General features: G+C 47.1%; 1 protein-coding gene across 5 annotated transcripts in view; it reads left to right on the top strand.

Moving 5' to 3' along the window:
- SH3RF3 (SH3 domain containing ring finger 3) overlaps positions 1–16,126 on the top strand; it is a 399,165-nt gene that overhangs the window by 189,914 nt on the left and 193,125 nt on the right. For all 5 annotated transcript variants that reach the window (XM_053920589.1, XM_024552410.3, XM_053920587.1 and 2 more), the window contains one exon: positions 6,379–6,654. In XM_053920589.1, the coding sequence (XP_053776564.1) occupies positions 6,379–6,654 (276 nt within the window). The remainder of the gene's footprint in view (positions 1–6,378; positions 6,655–16,126) is intronic.

Below are 16,126 nucleotides of genomic sequence, written 5' to 3'. Positions count from 1 at the left end.
CCAGGTTCTTTCCATCTTTTGATCTGAGTGTATGTAATCTTTGTTTGGAAAAAGCTGGCTCCCCTTACCACAGTGATGTCCAGTCCATGGGAGGGGAAGGTCAAGAAGTGGAATTTCCGTATAAATGTCATTATAAAACATGGCCCAGGTCCAGAATTTGTACAAATCACTTTCACTTGCACTTCATTGACTAAAATTTTGACAGATGGCCATGGAGCTCTACATGTGAGGCTTCAAGATCAAGTTGTTAGCTGGGTCATCTTGATTCCAACTGAAACTTGGAATATTCTCACTGACAGGAAGAAAGAATAAGTGCATGCTGGGGAGCAATTAGCAGTCTGCCACCTTCATAGACCCTGTGATGCTTGGTTTGTTTGTGGTTGGGCAGTGCCCCATCTGGCCTGCTCACTGTCCCTGGGACTCTCCAGGATTCATTTCCCCCATACTGGTCAACTCTGCTATGTTCTGTGGGATTCAAGCCAGTGTCTGTAACTCCATGCCTTTGCTCAGGCTGCTTCTTCCAGCTGTTTATTTCACTCCTCATGGAGCAATTGGTAGGATTTTCCCCATTCATCAGGCCCAGCCACTGTTAGCAACAGGATTTTTGGCTACATGGACCCCTAAACCTCACATCCTGGGAAAAATAATGTGCAGGAAAAGTTCTTCCAGCCAGAGGCTTTTTGCCCAGCCCTAATTTCAGGAAGTTAGTCTTAGATTTCACATATATATACATTCAGCAGGTATTTTGAACAGGTTACCTCTATCAGGCCAGGGCTGGGGATGTAGCATGGAACAAAAGCAGGCACAGTTTCTATCTTGTTGGGGTCAATAGTCTGGGGGCCTCCACTGGTAATAAGTGGTTAAATCCACGACAATGATATGTGGAAAGCGCTGGGTAAGGAAAACTGGGTTGTCCTTGGTATCTGGAAGATGAGTGAGTTCTTTGTCCACACTCTTCACGCCTGCTTGCTGGAAGAGCAGAGAATGCCTGAGCAAGCCAAGACCTCTTCCTTCACATGGGCCAGCTGTGGCACCCACCCTCACCCCAGGGAAGCCAACACCACTCAGCTTCGGTAGCCTGGTGGAAGGGAGGCACCTTCATTAAATCCCACTGCTGTGCTGATCTCAGCAGAAGATGACTGCTGTATGTGCACCAGCACCGATGTCTCCACGGGGAGGACATTGAGCCCACAATCATACGTGAGTGCTACATCTGAGTAATGAGCTGTAAAACTGACATTCAGGTTTAATTATTATTAACGCCTTGCAGGGGTGGCTGGTGTTAATTATCCTGTAGGCATCCCAAATGTATTTCCCCCCACCCCCATTTCTTTTCCTTAATGTCATGAACCCACATAATCTAATGGTGGCTTGGTGCAGTGTTTGAAGTCAGTTCCTCCAAAGGGCAACATACACAATGTGAGAAAGTTATTATGACCACCAGGGGGCAGAAAGGAAATGGCTGCAGAAAACCCACTCAGTTTCCTTGGCAGGGTTAGGGAGGCTGGGATTTCAGAGTTCCTTTCGGATGTTCCCCTCCCCTGCACCATAATAGCATTTGCTTGGCTTGGGCCCTAGTCATGGACCAATTAGTTAACCTTATAAAGGGCTTCGAAGATAAAATGTGCCATGGAGGTGCTAAGCATCACCATTTCCCAGAGTTTCCCAACAGTGAGAGCCAGGTCCTGTCCTCCTGGATAATATGCCTCTCAACATCATCTCTGACTTTTTTTTTTTTTGCCCTCCAGAATGTGTTCTGTATCTTAAAGGTTTACTGCCCCTCTCAATTTTGCTCTATTGGATACTGATCTTGGCATTTTGGAGGTGGGGGGAGTAGTGAGTTGGAGTATCTCCCTCTCTCTGCCCTTCCCACCAATGGGAGATGAAGAACATGGATGTCTAACTAGACATGGATGGAGCCAGTAAGCTTGCTTGCTCCCAGCCCTGCCCTCTGACCTCCCTGCCAAGGGGTTGTACGCCTTGTCCCTGCTTCCTGAGGAGCCGTGGTGAGGGCCATGTGTTGTCTACTCCAACCCCTGCTTCTGCTCTTCAGAGTCTAGCCTAGTCCTTCTCTGGTTCACATGCTAGGATACTGGCTCTTACCCTCTCTGCAGAGCTGGGACTAGCACCTTTTTTCCTGGACCTGTGTGAGACATGTTGGTTTATAGGTTTACCGTGTCAGACCTGTCTATCACTTCTAAATTTGCCCACTCCCCCCAACCCTATTAATAACCTGAGTACATTTGAATTAACAAGCATATGTAGGGCACCGTCTGCTTTGCACTGTGCTGGCCTGCTCTGGCCTGCACTGGTCTGGTGTGTTGCAGTTCAGCCAGGGAGAGGCACTCCAGTATTTGGTGGAAAGGGAAGCTATGCTCTTGGAGCCAGAGTGGGGCTGACTTATATGGACAGAAGTCCCTGTCCCTGGTCACTGATTGGTCCATCTTCATGCTAATGAGGGCATCAAATTCACACAATTTGACTGGTCCAAGCACTGTCCTTATTGGTCAGAATAGAGCTGGCCTGATTGGCCAGGAGTGCACAGCTCCAATTGGATGGGGAAAGCCTCAGTCCTATTGGTTGAAATAGGATTACAGGAACTTCTTTGTAAGGCTGGCTCAGATGGCAGAAACACTGTGTAGGCAGGCAGTTCAGGGCAGGTCTATCCCTGAAGTACAGTTTTAGTGAGAGGAGCCTGTGCAGAAATGGCTGCTCAGCTCTGTTTTTTAAAATTTGAGTGCATTTAGCCACCAGGAGCCTTTCTTATTAGGTATCTTTTTTTTTTTTTCCCAGGGTCTACAGCCAACTGCTCACAAGAGAAGTTGGAAGCACAGAGAATTTAGAGTTATACCATAAGAGCAGATAGAGACAAGGATTGTGAAAGTGGTTGTGCTGGCCTGGGAGGCCTAGGGGCCACAGTGCTCAGACAGGTGCAGCCATGCTCAGTCTGGAGAATCTATGAAAGATAGACTCCTTCAAACGTCAGGAGTGTGTGCCTCCCGGAAACAGTGAAGACACACTACTCAAGAGCACCAGCCCTGCCACAAGGCAGTGTCTGGATCTCTCTTCACTACACCCAGGTCCTTCCCAGCCTCACTAGGCAGGTTGGGCCAGGATTGTACAACATGAGTGTAACTGGTGCTTGGAAGCATCATCTTTGTCAACAGAGTTAGTAAGCTGGTGTAGGCAGGTCAGAGTAGTAATGCCAGTGTGCCCTCCACAATGGGGGAGGGGAGGTGTGTGTGTAGAAATGCCATGAAAGTGAACAGAGGGAGGCAGAGCGTCGAAACAGAAGTGCACATGGCGGCTCCTGCTCACCCTTGTTGTCCATAGTGCAAAAGGATCAAACAGCTTCAACATGGACGGCTCTTATAGTACTACTTTGACTATGACCCTCTTAGTCTGGTTACCAAAGGAAATGGAGTTGGTCTGTGACAAAGTGACGTTTTCTTTTGTGTGCCTAGTTGAGGCCAGTTTTGAAGATTAACAGTAAGTTTTTTCTTCAGTTCTTTAACTCATCTTACCTCAAAGGGTATATCAACGGCTCCATATGGTCACTAGTGAAAATATATCACAGAAATAAATGTTATATTTAATTTTTAAAGTTGTGATGTGGGGCGGGGGGCTCCGCCCGCAAGGCCCCCCTGGCTGCCATGGATGAGAATAAGTCTACCAAGACATGATCTGCTTGGGGAGGAAAGGTGGCTAATCTCTCAAAGGAGAAGGGCCAAGAGCCTTTTCCTCCATGGGCTTTTATTGGGTTCATTTTGCACAGGAATATAGGTAAAGCTCATCAATCATTGTCAGGCAGTAAGGATCAAACAATAGATAACAAAGAACTCTGAGGGCTTATTCTGAGTCAGGGTCAGTTAGCTAAAGGGCTATAAGACTTTGGGAAACAAACTTATTTCAGGCTTGGACCCTTATCATTTAAATTGAGGGTATTAGCAAAGCAGGTTTCACAGGATTTTATACATTCTTTTTTAGGCCTGGTCTCCCCAGGGAACCTGCCCTTTCCAACATAGGGCCATACCTGCCTCTGGCATTGTTTCAGGCTTAAGTCTAGCAGGGGAAGTAAGGCAGCCAAGAGATTAGGAGACTTCTTGCAGACAGAATGAGGACTCAGGCTATGTCAAAGCCGAGGGGCAAGGGTCCATCACCCCTTTTTTCTATAGCTCCCCAAGTCCTTCCCTGTGGGCCTCTTCATGACCGTGACTGTCTTAGGTCATCCCTCCCTTGAGGAATCTTACCCATCATTGGCTAACTGGTCAGGCTCAGAGCCAAGCAGGGTAAAGTGAAGTGGGCAGAGGCGACAGCCCCTGCCAGGGAGATAAGCTTTGTCTCCTTAGTGGCTTATAGTCCCAAGGTCTGTGACTCAGCTTTAGCCAAGGGGGTTTACAGCTTCTGAAACCAGGCAGGGCGTTTCCCAACAGTGATACACCAAGTTCAAATAGAACAAGAAAGATACACTGTTGTTTTGTTGATTAACCTAAGGGCTGCATCAGGCTTTCTCAGGCTCAGCACAATTGGCCTTCTGGGCCTGGTAATTCTGTGTATGTATGGGGTAGGGCATCCCCTGCACTGTAGGCTGTTTAGTAGCATCCCTGGTTTTTACACATTATATGCCAATAGTGCCTGCTTCCCAGCTGTGACAACCAGACATGTGTTCAGACATTGCCAAATGTCCCCCAGGCGCAAAATTGTCCTTGATTTGGAACTCCTGGGTTGGGGGCTGACTGGCTCTTGTGTGGCCCACAGCCCATAGCCTCTTCCATTCTTTCATGGTCACAGTCCTTGGATTGTAAGTTACCCCTTTGCCCAGCTCTCTAAAATTGAGGCCTGTTGCAGTCTACTGTGCATACAGTGCAGTGCCTGCCAGGATGAGTGTTACTGGAAGCAAACTGATTTTTTTCTTCATTAAGATCTGCAAATCCTCATGTGTTCCTATTTAATTCGTTAGTGGTGGCTGTTTGTCAGTTTGCCAGCAGGTTCTCTTTTAACTCCTGTGTTTGACATTTCTGAAACACAAATGCGTGGAGACTGAGTTGCCAATGTGCTATTAAATCCTTTACAAAGAGCTTTATCGTGCGCTCCTGCTTTAGGCTTTTGTGCCTGTACTGAATGATTCAAAGACTACAGAAATCCTTGGCTTAGGCAGCTCCAGTGAGAAAATGCAGCTTCTGTTAGGGAAATTGTTGGGTGTTGACATGGGGACAATAGTAACATTTTTGGTTTTCTTTGGGCATCGAATTGACCTTTGGCAAAGCTTACTCAGTTGAGTGGGTTTTGGCCACTGATAAACAAGAAGAAGAGAAACCCATGTGGCCACTGGTCTTTATAAAACAGGTCCAGTTAAGTGAGAGTTGCCCAGGGAGTGGATGAGGACATCAAGTTGCAGGGTAGTTTGACAGACACCTTATTGCTGAAGAGCATAAGATTGTGAAGAAATCTGTTTGGGTTTCAGAGCTAGTCACTGTTTGCGGCCAAAAGATGGCAAATCACTTTTGAAAGTGTTAGCTTGACAGAGTAACAGGAATATCACATGTCATTAAGAGGATACTATTTTATACTCTTGAAACTGTACTTTTGCACCAGACTGCTATAGGCATCAAACAACTGTGAGTTATGGTCGAGGGTCTCTGTGAAAACCAGGGACCACTTGTTAGAACTTATGATGCATTGAGGGTCAAGGTCCCAGGGGTGGTGTCTACCTTCCCTGACCAGGATGGCTGTCCTTTGGGACCATACATCAGAGGCGTATGCTACAAGTGGGAAGGGCACACACAGTACAGTCTGTGCAAGTCTGTTGCCTCAACTTGAAACCCACCTTGAGGCATGTTCTGAGTTGCTGTGAAGTTTCAGAGACAAAGTAAGGAAAATTTTGTTGGAAGATAATTGTTGGAAATCTGGCAGATAGAAAGAGCACCCAATGGAAATCAATTTAGCACAGAGTAGTGGATGAGAACACTCTGGAATCAGAGCCCTTAGATGCAGATTTTGCCCTATCCTTACAGGTGTGGGGCTTCAGGCTCTCCATGCTCAGTTTCTTCCCCTGTAAATGAAGATTATTCAGCCCCTGCTTCAAAGTCCTTTCCAGCACAGAGTGAGCTGGTGCATACACAAGGTCCAGGGCTGTGCATGACCCCTCTGATGCATAATTGGAGAGGGAATGACCATCACAGGGCCCTCTTATGGACTCTCTTATCTAGGCAGGGCCTTGGACTTGCATGTTCCTGTGACAGGGGATCTGTTTCTTTGAAAGACTTTCCATGCAAGGGCATTCTGCGTGTGCCCTCAGCACATGGGAGCCCTGCACTCCAGGCTGCCCAGGCAGCAGGAAGGCTGCACCGAGTGACTGGTGTTGTATTTTGTTTTCAGAGTCCTTCCCAGCTTCCCTATGGCAAAGCCCTCTACAGTTATGAGGGGAAAGAGCCTGGTGACCTCAAGTTCAACAAGGGAGATGTCATCATCCTGCGGCGCAGGGTGGACGAGCACTGGTTCCACGGGGAACTGGGTGGTGCCCATGGCTTTCTACCGGCCAGCTACATACAGTGCCTCCGGCCCCTGCCACCTGCCCCACCCCAAGGCAAGGCCCTATATGACTTTGAGATGAAGGACCAAGACCAGGACAAGGACTGCCTGACCTTCACTAAGGTAAGGTGGCCTCTGTGAACAGTCATCATACAGCAATTTCCAGCCCAGAGCCCGGTTGCCTTCCCACCCATTTGAATCATGCTTCTGCTTGAGATCTGCCCTACCCACTGGGCCACCCTAAGTGGGAATGGAATTACATCTACCTCCTGAGGAGGTTTTGTTGGCTGAAATGAGATGGCACACTCCTGACACATGGCTGCACCAGGAGCTGACAGGGTGCTCTCAGAGCAGGACCCTTCTCCCCTGAGCCATGTGTCTAAGCAGTAATTCAGGTGCAGAGAAATGAAGTCTTTCTAGGACTCTCACAGACCCCGAGAGAGGGATTCATGAGGGGAAACTCTGCAAAGATCCCCTTCAGGTCACAGGGCTGGGTGGTTGGGAGCAGAAACCAACATGTCACTGCCCTGTCTTCTAGAGATCCAGAGGGACCCAGTTAGTGACAAACAGTACTTACCAGTGGAGTTGAACTAGGAGAGCAAGTGAAAGGCCTTGGAGATTGGCAAGCATCAGAGGACAGAGGTGACAGCCCTTAGCCCTTGATGGCCCTTTCACATCCATGACACACTGTGCCCCATTCTTATCTGTGGGGCTCCCTCCTTCCTTATTTTCAGGGGAGGGCGCCAGAGAGTCTTTGACACTTCTGTTTATGCTGGGTGGCAGTGAAGCAGTTCTCATGGATTTGTTATCTGTACTGAGGTTTTATTTTTATGATTTCTTTTTGTATCCTCACCCAAAGACATTTTTTTTTTCATTGCTTTTAGATAGAGAGGAAGGGAGAGAAATATCGATGCAAGAGAGAAACATCAATTGGTTGCCACGATACGCACCCAGACTAGGGAGCAAACTCGCAACCTAGGCATTTGCCCCGGCTGGGATTGAACATGCAACATTTCAGTTATGGGACAATGCTCCAACCAACTGAGCCACACCAGCCAATGTGATTACTGAGACTTTATCTTCACAATCACCAAGGTTCCAAGGGAAATAGTTAGAGCCTGTTGTCTACCTAAGAAACATCCAAGCTGTAGAAAAATTTTATAAGAGCTTATTTGAGCCAAATTGAGGACATATACCTGGAGCAAGACCTCAAATGCTTCACAGAATTACAGTTTTGAAACTTGTTGTATGTATTTGGAATTAAGGAGGGGACAAAAGGAAGATTTCATGGAGGTGGAGAGAACAAGGGTGGGATTGGATTACAGGATAGTTAACAAGTTTATGTGCTCTCTTGTAAGAGAGTGGTTATGTCTTATTTCAGAGGTGTGTTAGCCTAGGTGCACAGAAACAATGGACAGGGCTGGTTTAAGGCAAAGTTAAGCCTTTTAGCGAAGAAGTTATATACTTGGGCAGGACCTGCCCAGTTAGGAATTTATGATGAGATCACCCTGTGATGTTATTTACTGTAGAACACTTGTTTTTCATCCTCACTGTCTTCTTGATGTTGGAACCAAAGCTCAAAGAGGCTGCCACTTTTACCCAGAGCTGGTGGCTTGGGCCTCTCTATCCTTCCTCCTTCTGTTGCTCTCTTTCCTTTTCCTTCTCCTTTCCTCCCTCTACCACCTCTTCTCTCTCCCCCTCCACCACCCCAATAGAAAGTTGTCAATAACAGAGCTGGAATTCTAACTCAAATCTCTGAGTTTGAAGCCCACATTCTTCCCACTTCTGAGAGGACATTGTTCTCTCTCTCTCTCTCTCTCTCTCTCTCTCTCTCTCTCTCTCTCTCTCTCTCTCTCCATCTGCACAGTGCACCACTTGGCTGTGTGGCCCTGAGCTTTCTAGGATGGGAGGCTGCTAGGGTATTTTGTGCACCACTTCTGAGCAAAATTGGCATGTCCAGTGCATGGCTGCTGTTTATGTCTTGTTCCATTGTTCAGCATGACAGTGAATAGTCTGTTTTTTCATTCTACATTCAACTCTTTATTCCTTCCTTTTGTCAAGGTTTTCTGAAGCTAACTCCAGTTGTCCTCTGGCATCCAGGCTCCCCTCATCCCTACCCCCAGCTCTCTCTTTCCCCATCTCCTCACTTCCTCTTTCTCTTAGTCTGAGGTGACTGTGGCAAGCTGCCCTGAGTGTCAGACAGACAGAACCCCTGCCTTGCTCACTTCTCTGCCCAATGGACTCTCAAGAACCTGCCCTGAAGATGAACCCTCTGGGATCCTGTGATATCCTGTGCCGTCTCTTTTGACCAATAGCAGGGACTCCAACAACATCTCAGGGTGTGGATGGGCCCTTGCTAACCCTTGTGTATAGGCTCCAGAATTTCCAAGAGGAGAGCTTACCGTGAACTGACAACTACAGAGCCCTGGAGTCCCCCTCCCCTGCTTCTCCTGCAGGATGCCAAAGCTTGCCTTTCCTTCACCACCATAACCGGCTCCATTCTTCCATCCTTTTCCTGGGACACTGAGCTTCAAGATGAAGACCAGAGCCCACTGGACAAGAGTAGAGAGGGACATTTGTCTACTTAATAGAAATGTAACATCCCGACACTACTGGGAGCTATGCTTTATCTGAAAGTTGCAGACAGACTCACTGCTGTCCTGGAGCCTGAAGTCTAGTGGGAGAAACAGACAACAGTGAGTCAAGGAATAAGTGTTCAGAAGACAGTTTCAGAGAATAATGAGATATGCTAGTCACCCAGGAGGTCTGGTATTTAGTAAAATGCTCCAAAATACTCAGTGATAGCATTTAATATTTGATACTTCAAAAAACATTAAACTAGTCCTCATAGGAAAAATTAGAACTCTGCTAGACTTCCTTAGAGTTATTCTGTGGTTGGCATTGTTTTTATTTTGAATTATGTTGGGAGGTGATTGTTTTGTACTGGTCTCAGTCTATCAATAACCATTGTTGTGAGTGTACCAGCCCTGTGGTTCTTAGTATGATTACGCAACACCCTTCAGCAATAACCATCAGGAAACTTGGAAAAGACACAGGTTTATTACATACAGTGAGGTCTTAGGTGAGAGAAAGGGCATATGGGCCTGGGGTTCTGCTTTTTTTCAGGTCAAGGGTGGGAGCCTAGGGTTTCGAGGGCTCAGTCTTTAATGGTGAATTTAAAACATAAACGTGGGAATTTTAAAGTATGGGAAGAGAAAAAGAAAAACCCCACATAACCCAAATGGCCAGTATGGAAATGAGCCTAGGTCTCTAAAACAGGAGCCTTAGTGGGGGAGGCAGTCTGACTCCTTACCTAGTTTGTGTAGCTGCAATGTGTTTATTCCAGACAGTCTTCTTAGAGGTGGATGCCTAGACAATCAAAGCTTAAGTCAGGCACTTGCATTACAAAAAGGAAAAAAGCAACAGGGCTCACACTATACCTTCCCTAAGCTGTAAATGAGCTTTCACTGTTGAGGTGTGATGTGGTCATGAGGGCCCTTCAGGAAAGTGACATTTGAGTTGAAATTGAGGGGCAGAAGCAGCAGCCATAAGAAGCTCTTGGGGTCTCCTGTTTCCACAGTAGGCCAGTTGGGCAGGGACACATCTCAAAATGTTTTTGAAGGACTTTCTTTTCTTGAATCCTGGGGATAAATGTGGAGAGTTAGAGATCCTTGGGCATAATTCCCAACAAAAACTGGGCTGCAACACTTCTTCCATGTTTACATAGCCTTGTTGCCAACACCCACTTACACACTTCTATGTAGGGTGGAGCACAGCACCCCTACTAAGAACCTGCTATACCTGCATCTCTCACCTCCAAACATCTCCAAACAAAGCCTCCAGGGGGCTAGGCTAATGTGCCATGACCCTTCTACTCCCACTTGGTTTCTGTCTCCTGTTGCTGGCATTGCCTGCCAGCTGTTTTCCTTCCATGGGCATCTGAGCCCACTTCTTGCAGTGCATCTGCACTGTTGTTCTGTTCATGTCACACCTCAAGGGACCAAATGGTTCTCGTGTTTTTGTATTGCTGAGTCAAGCCAACTAGGTTTTGCCTTTGGGAAACATCTTGCTGTTTGGATATGCTCCATTCTGGAGTCTGCAAGGAAAGAGGGGTCTCTAAAATCCACAGTGGTGCTAACTTACCTTTAAAGGGCATCATTGTGGTGGGATTGATTGAGTTTTAAGAGACATGAAGTGCCCTGGCTGGTGTGGCTCAGCGGATTGAGCATGGGCCTGCGAACCAAAGGGTTGCCAGTTAGATTCCCAGTCAAGGTATGTGCCAGGGTTGCAGGCCAGGACCCCAGTAAGGGGCATGCAAGAGGCAACCACACATTGATGTTTCTCTCCCTCTCTTTCTCCCTTCCTTCTCCTCTCTCTAAAAATAAGTAAATAAAATATTTTAAAAAATAAATGAAAGGCATGAAGCAGATGGATCAAAGCAAGATTTTTACCTTTGCTGCTGGATTTTGAACAGTCCTATTACAATTGCATTCATTAAAGTCATTCCAAAATCAAAGTTTTTGTTTCATTTAAGAAGGAAGTGAATGATTACTTTTTAAAAAGCAGCTATAAAAAGCCTGTTTTAGTCCCACCCCCAAAGCTGCACATGGGCAAATACAATGACTAAAGGAAAGCAGTATGCTGTTCCCTGGCTCGGTTAGCTGGTTCCTTCCAGGCTGAGCCCGTGGTGTGTGCTGCCCTCTACATCCACAGGAGGGATTAGGTTTGGTGCAGGGACTGTGAAGCTGGGGAATCCCACATGGGACCTGAACTGTATGACCTTAGGGAAACACTTAACATTACTGGGCCACCAGCTCCTTATCCTCAAGATTAGGACACTGATACCTACCCTGGGGGTGGGGAGGGCTAAGTGAGGCAAGTAAAGATCTGAGGTTAGGGCTTGGCCTATGAGACAGGACCTTGAGGTCCATTCCTTTTTGTGGCAGCCTACTCCATGTTATATTTTCACTCAACTACAGGTTTCAGCAAGTATTTATTGGACTCTGACCATGTAACTTTCAATGAGTAAGAACATTTTTATCACCTTGCTGGGAGGTGTGTTGGATTAAAGGCCTGGGGCTGCCCTTTAGTGAAGTCACTCTGTAATGCTCAAGAATCCTCCAAGGTCATGAGATTTTCTCAGGCTGTGTGTGGCCCATGGTAGAACCACTTTTGCACCCAACTTACAGTGGGGTCCTGAGGCTCACACTGTTTGCTTGAATCTTAACCCTCTAGCCTCCCATCATGCTTGCCATGTACAAAACGGAAACTGGAAAAGGCACCGGCATTCAGGCTGCCTGTTACTACCAAACCCAAGAAGCAATGACAGCAATTGAATCTTTATGGGTGGCCATTCAGATGGCTGGTGATCTGAGAAGATGGCGGGTTCATACCCTAACCGACCATCTTGTCTTTTCTTTCCAGGCCACCGTTTTTTATAGCAGGGAATAAACAAAGTGTGGTGAGGGCTTTGAGATTCAGGGAGGATTAGGTGAAAGAAGTTGCAACATTCCTGTCCTGGGCAGTTAGCTGTTCCCAGGAGTCGGTGATCATCTGTCTCTCCCTGGAACACAAAGGCCTGGATGCCTCCAGTTGTTCCCAGGAGGTAATCTTTAGCAGTGCCCCAGGAAGGAGGTCAGCTGTTTTCCCAGGACAGGCCTTATCTGTAGTTTCTGAAACAAAAGCTTTTAACATATACATTACTTGCTGGGCTTATAACTTTTTACCTTAAACTAAAATTTTCCAACTCTCGAGTCCCCTATCAAAACCACAGGACTTGTGGGCACAGTGAGAGTTTCTTTCTGATCACCAGCTCACACCTTCCCTTCCCCAGCCAGCACTGAGGGATACTTTGAGTTGGCAGAAACCCTTTCAGAATACCATCATAGTTCTGATCCATCAGACTTTTCTCCTGTTGGTGTCAACCCTTCCATAAAAGCTTACACTGCTGGATATTTAATCATCATTTCCAACATGTGGGCATTTTCTCCTTTGTGAATCAACTCAGCATTAATCCCAAATGATGCTTTTCTGATCCAGGGGACAGGCTTAGGTAAACATCAAATGGGGGCAGTTTGGGCTCTAGAGTCAGGTAGACAAAGATTCAGATTATGATATGTTTTTTGTTATTGTGGCTTTGGCACCAGTGACTTTGGGACATTTACTTAGTCTTTGAGTCTCTTTTTAAAGTATGAAATGGAGTTGATAATAGGATTCAGTGAGCAAGGGCATTTAGAACTGAGCTCAGAATTGGCATTCAATAAATGTTTGCTTTCTGCTACTCTGCTTTCTTCCTTTTCCAGGAAAAGTTGCAGTTCTATCAGATACATATGACTTTTTGTATTAGCCCAGAATTCTCACAGAGAAATAAACATCCTTCCTAGGACACATGCTACAAGGAGAGCTTAGAATTCCATGACTAGTCCACTGTACTCTCATTTTCCTGGTGTCTAATATTGGGAGAATTGCCCAAGGGTAGAAGTCCCCTCAGCCCTGTGGCAAGGCTGCTGTCCCCATCAGTGGGTGCCCCCTGTGCCCACTGTGTCATCTCTGCTTCTTCCTGTGGGGCAGTTAGGAATGCTCTAGGGCTGGGAACACTCAGGAAGTTGGTGATCATGGACCAAAGCCGATAAACCCCAGGAAAGGCACGGACTCTGTCTCCTCTTCTTCCTCAGCTCTGCATTCTGCTCAGGCTACTTTGCCCTGAAAAAGTTACCCAAGGAACTCAGTTACCTTGGCTCTTAGATTCTGGATCCCTACTTCCAGCTGGGCTGCAGCCCTTCAGCCGTCTCAGAGTGCCACCTGGCCTGTGTAAAGGAAGTGCCATTACTGAAGGGATCAATTCATAGGCACTTGTGACCAGGGAACACGGGTCAGAGGAAGCCTAGGGGGCTGCTGAAGACTGTCCTTGCCCAACCCCTTATTTCAACATCAAGAGGAGGGTCAGACAAACTGTACTGGGAACCATGTTGATTTGTAGACAAAGCTAGGGATAGATCTGAAACTTGGTCAAGAAGCATTTTCAAAACTATTCACAGTGTGATCTCTTCTCCCAGGATAGGCCTAACACCCTGTGTGCACTCTGCCCGACTGTCTCCCTGGCTCATTGTGGGTGCCCCCAGCCCATTCTCCCTCAGCAGATGGAGTCCAAGAGCCTTTCACCGTGTGTCACATGGCTTCTCTCTTCCTTAGAGTCAACATCAAAGTCTGTGCTGTCTATATGACCCTACTTGACCCTCTACCTGCCCTCTCCCAGGCCTTTTGGCAACACTTGGCCCCTGGCTCACTCCACTCCCAGCCATGCTGATGTCCAGGTCCCTTGTCTCTATAGCCCACACTGCAGGCTCCTGTGGGGCCTCTGCAGCTGTCTCCGCAGGTCTGGATGCCCCTCTCCTGTCTGCATGCCTGAGGGTGCCCCTAACCCTTGTGATGGAGCCTCCTTACCCAGCTCTCCATGTTCCCATTCACTCCTCCTAAGAAAGTATTTATATTTACATGACAATTGTCTCTGTGTCCTGGCTGAAATGCAGGCTCCCTGAGGATGGGGTCATCCATCATCTGTTCTCCATTTATCCCCAGCGTGGTCAGTGAAGGGCATCCACACTCTAAATACATATTTGACAGTGAGGCTAAGTAGGGTACTGGGCCTTGGCCTGGTCAGGGGTCAGCTGGTCTTACTAAAGAGAGTGTAAGTTTATTCTGTTCTATTCTCCTTGGTATATCTATTCATTCTAAAGACATTTATCAGCCCTAAATTGGGTTCCAGGTGTGGGGATAGGTATCAGGCCGGTGGGTGGACACAGAGTCCCACTCTCAAGTGCTCGCAGCCCATAGTGGGCAGATCTGGAGAGGTATCTTCATGACACCTGAGACCCCACCCTGCTGGAAGGCATGTGTCTGTGTGCATGTGGTATGTATATGTGTGCAGAGCCTGAATGAGTATGTGTGTCTGTAATGAGGAGAGCTCCAAGCACTAACAAGGGTACGACATTTGACCCATGACCTCTCCACTTCTACCTGAGCCAACCCTGTGGCTGCAGGTTTTCCCCAGCACTGAGAGCCCCTGGCAAGTCTGCCTCACTCATAGTTTGTTGCCTTTGTCTAAGCAGTTGCAGGCCTCTGGTGCCTGTGAATCCACACAGACAACAGGAGAAAGCCCCTGGGCTCCAGAAAGTCATAGTCACCTGAGACCTCAGAAGAACCGCAGGGGATCCATGGCAACGAGGATTCCATGAAGAGCCTCACTTAGAACTGCCTACAGCTATCAGAGGAATGAATAATTTTGTGTCATTTCTTTGACAAAAGGTTGAGGGAATATTTGAGCTTTTCCCTTTAAAATTTCCCTCTTTCTATGAAACAGTGAATTGGGAGCTCTATCTGTGGCTGGCTTGCATTCTGACAAGGCGGTGCTGTTAGAGACAGGGCCTGGTCCCCAGTCACACTGCAGGGCAGGGAGTGGAGCCATGGCCACGGCCACACTGAGCAGGCCACAGCGATGCAGAGACTCTAAAGGGGCTGTCTTTGCCTCTTGCTCTGGTTCCCTTGTAGCTTCTTGGAAACCACTTGACTCAGATGAAGGAGGAGCATGGAGGAGTTGGAGAGCACTCCAGGAGAGTGGTTTGCTTACTATTCATGGTTTTTCTAGGGCTGTTTCTAGGTGTTTTATATGTTATGTTGCCACATGGCTCATTTAGGAGAGTAAAATACTGGGCCTTCAGAGGTTGGTTTATCCAGAGCTGCTGAAGGAACTGTACAAGGTTTTCAGTGAACATAGTTTCAGTCTGAGCCCTTGATACATGAGCTGTGACATTTACTGAGATGGACCTTTGAAGCAGTATTGAAGGACAGTGTGCTCTACCAGCCACCTTTAGTGGCATCTAGAGGCTTCCGTGGGAATAGCCACTCCAGTCTCCCAACAGGTCAGTGCTCTGCTCTGCAGTTTCTGTCCTTCAGAGTCCATCTATTTGCAGCCCTACTTCTCCCCAGGTAGAAAGGAATGCACACACTTCAGGAGAGTTAGGTAAATGAATTATAAATGCAGTGTAAAAGCCCCTTTTATGTAGTGGGACTGCTTTGGCACCTGAATTCTTTGCACATGTATTTCCCACTGGGCCTTGGTAAGAAAGGCTATGTTCTTTTTAATAACCACGTTATGTTCATGGCCCAGACTTACAATCATTTTGGACCACACTGAGGCCACATGTATACAGTGGAGAGCCACCACCATATGACAATGCCTATGATGTATTTTCAAAGCTTAGACATTTCAGGGAACAGGGGAAACAGCATGTGGAAGTCTACTGACCCACAGTGCATACTGAACAGTTTACATGAACCCCGTAAATTAAATCAAGTCATGCATTTGAGACTGAAATGATGTCCTGAAAACAGCCTTCATTCGTAAAATCCTCACTGTTGCGATATTGGGCCAGAAACTTGTCTGCCCCTCCCAACTGTCAGCAGTATCTGTGGGTCTAGTTAGATTGTATTTATTCATCTACATCAAGCAAGGCTTGGTAAGCTGCAGGCCAAACACGCTCACCTGCTGCTGTTTTTGTAAATAAAGTTTTCTTGATCCACAGCAGGGCTCCTTCAT

Source organism: Desmodus rotundus, chromosome 3 (genome assembly GCF_022682495.2).
Source record: "Desmodus rotundus isolate HL8 chromosome 3, HLdesRot8A.1, whole genome shotgun sequence".
Lineage (NCBI taxonomy): Eukaryota > Metazoa > Chordata > Mammalia > Chiroptera > Phyllostomidae > Desmodus > Desmodus rotundus.
Note: the sequence above shows the minus strand (reverse complement) of the source record. Positions and strands in the feature narration are given on the sequence as shown.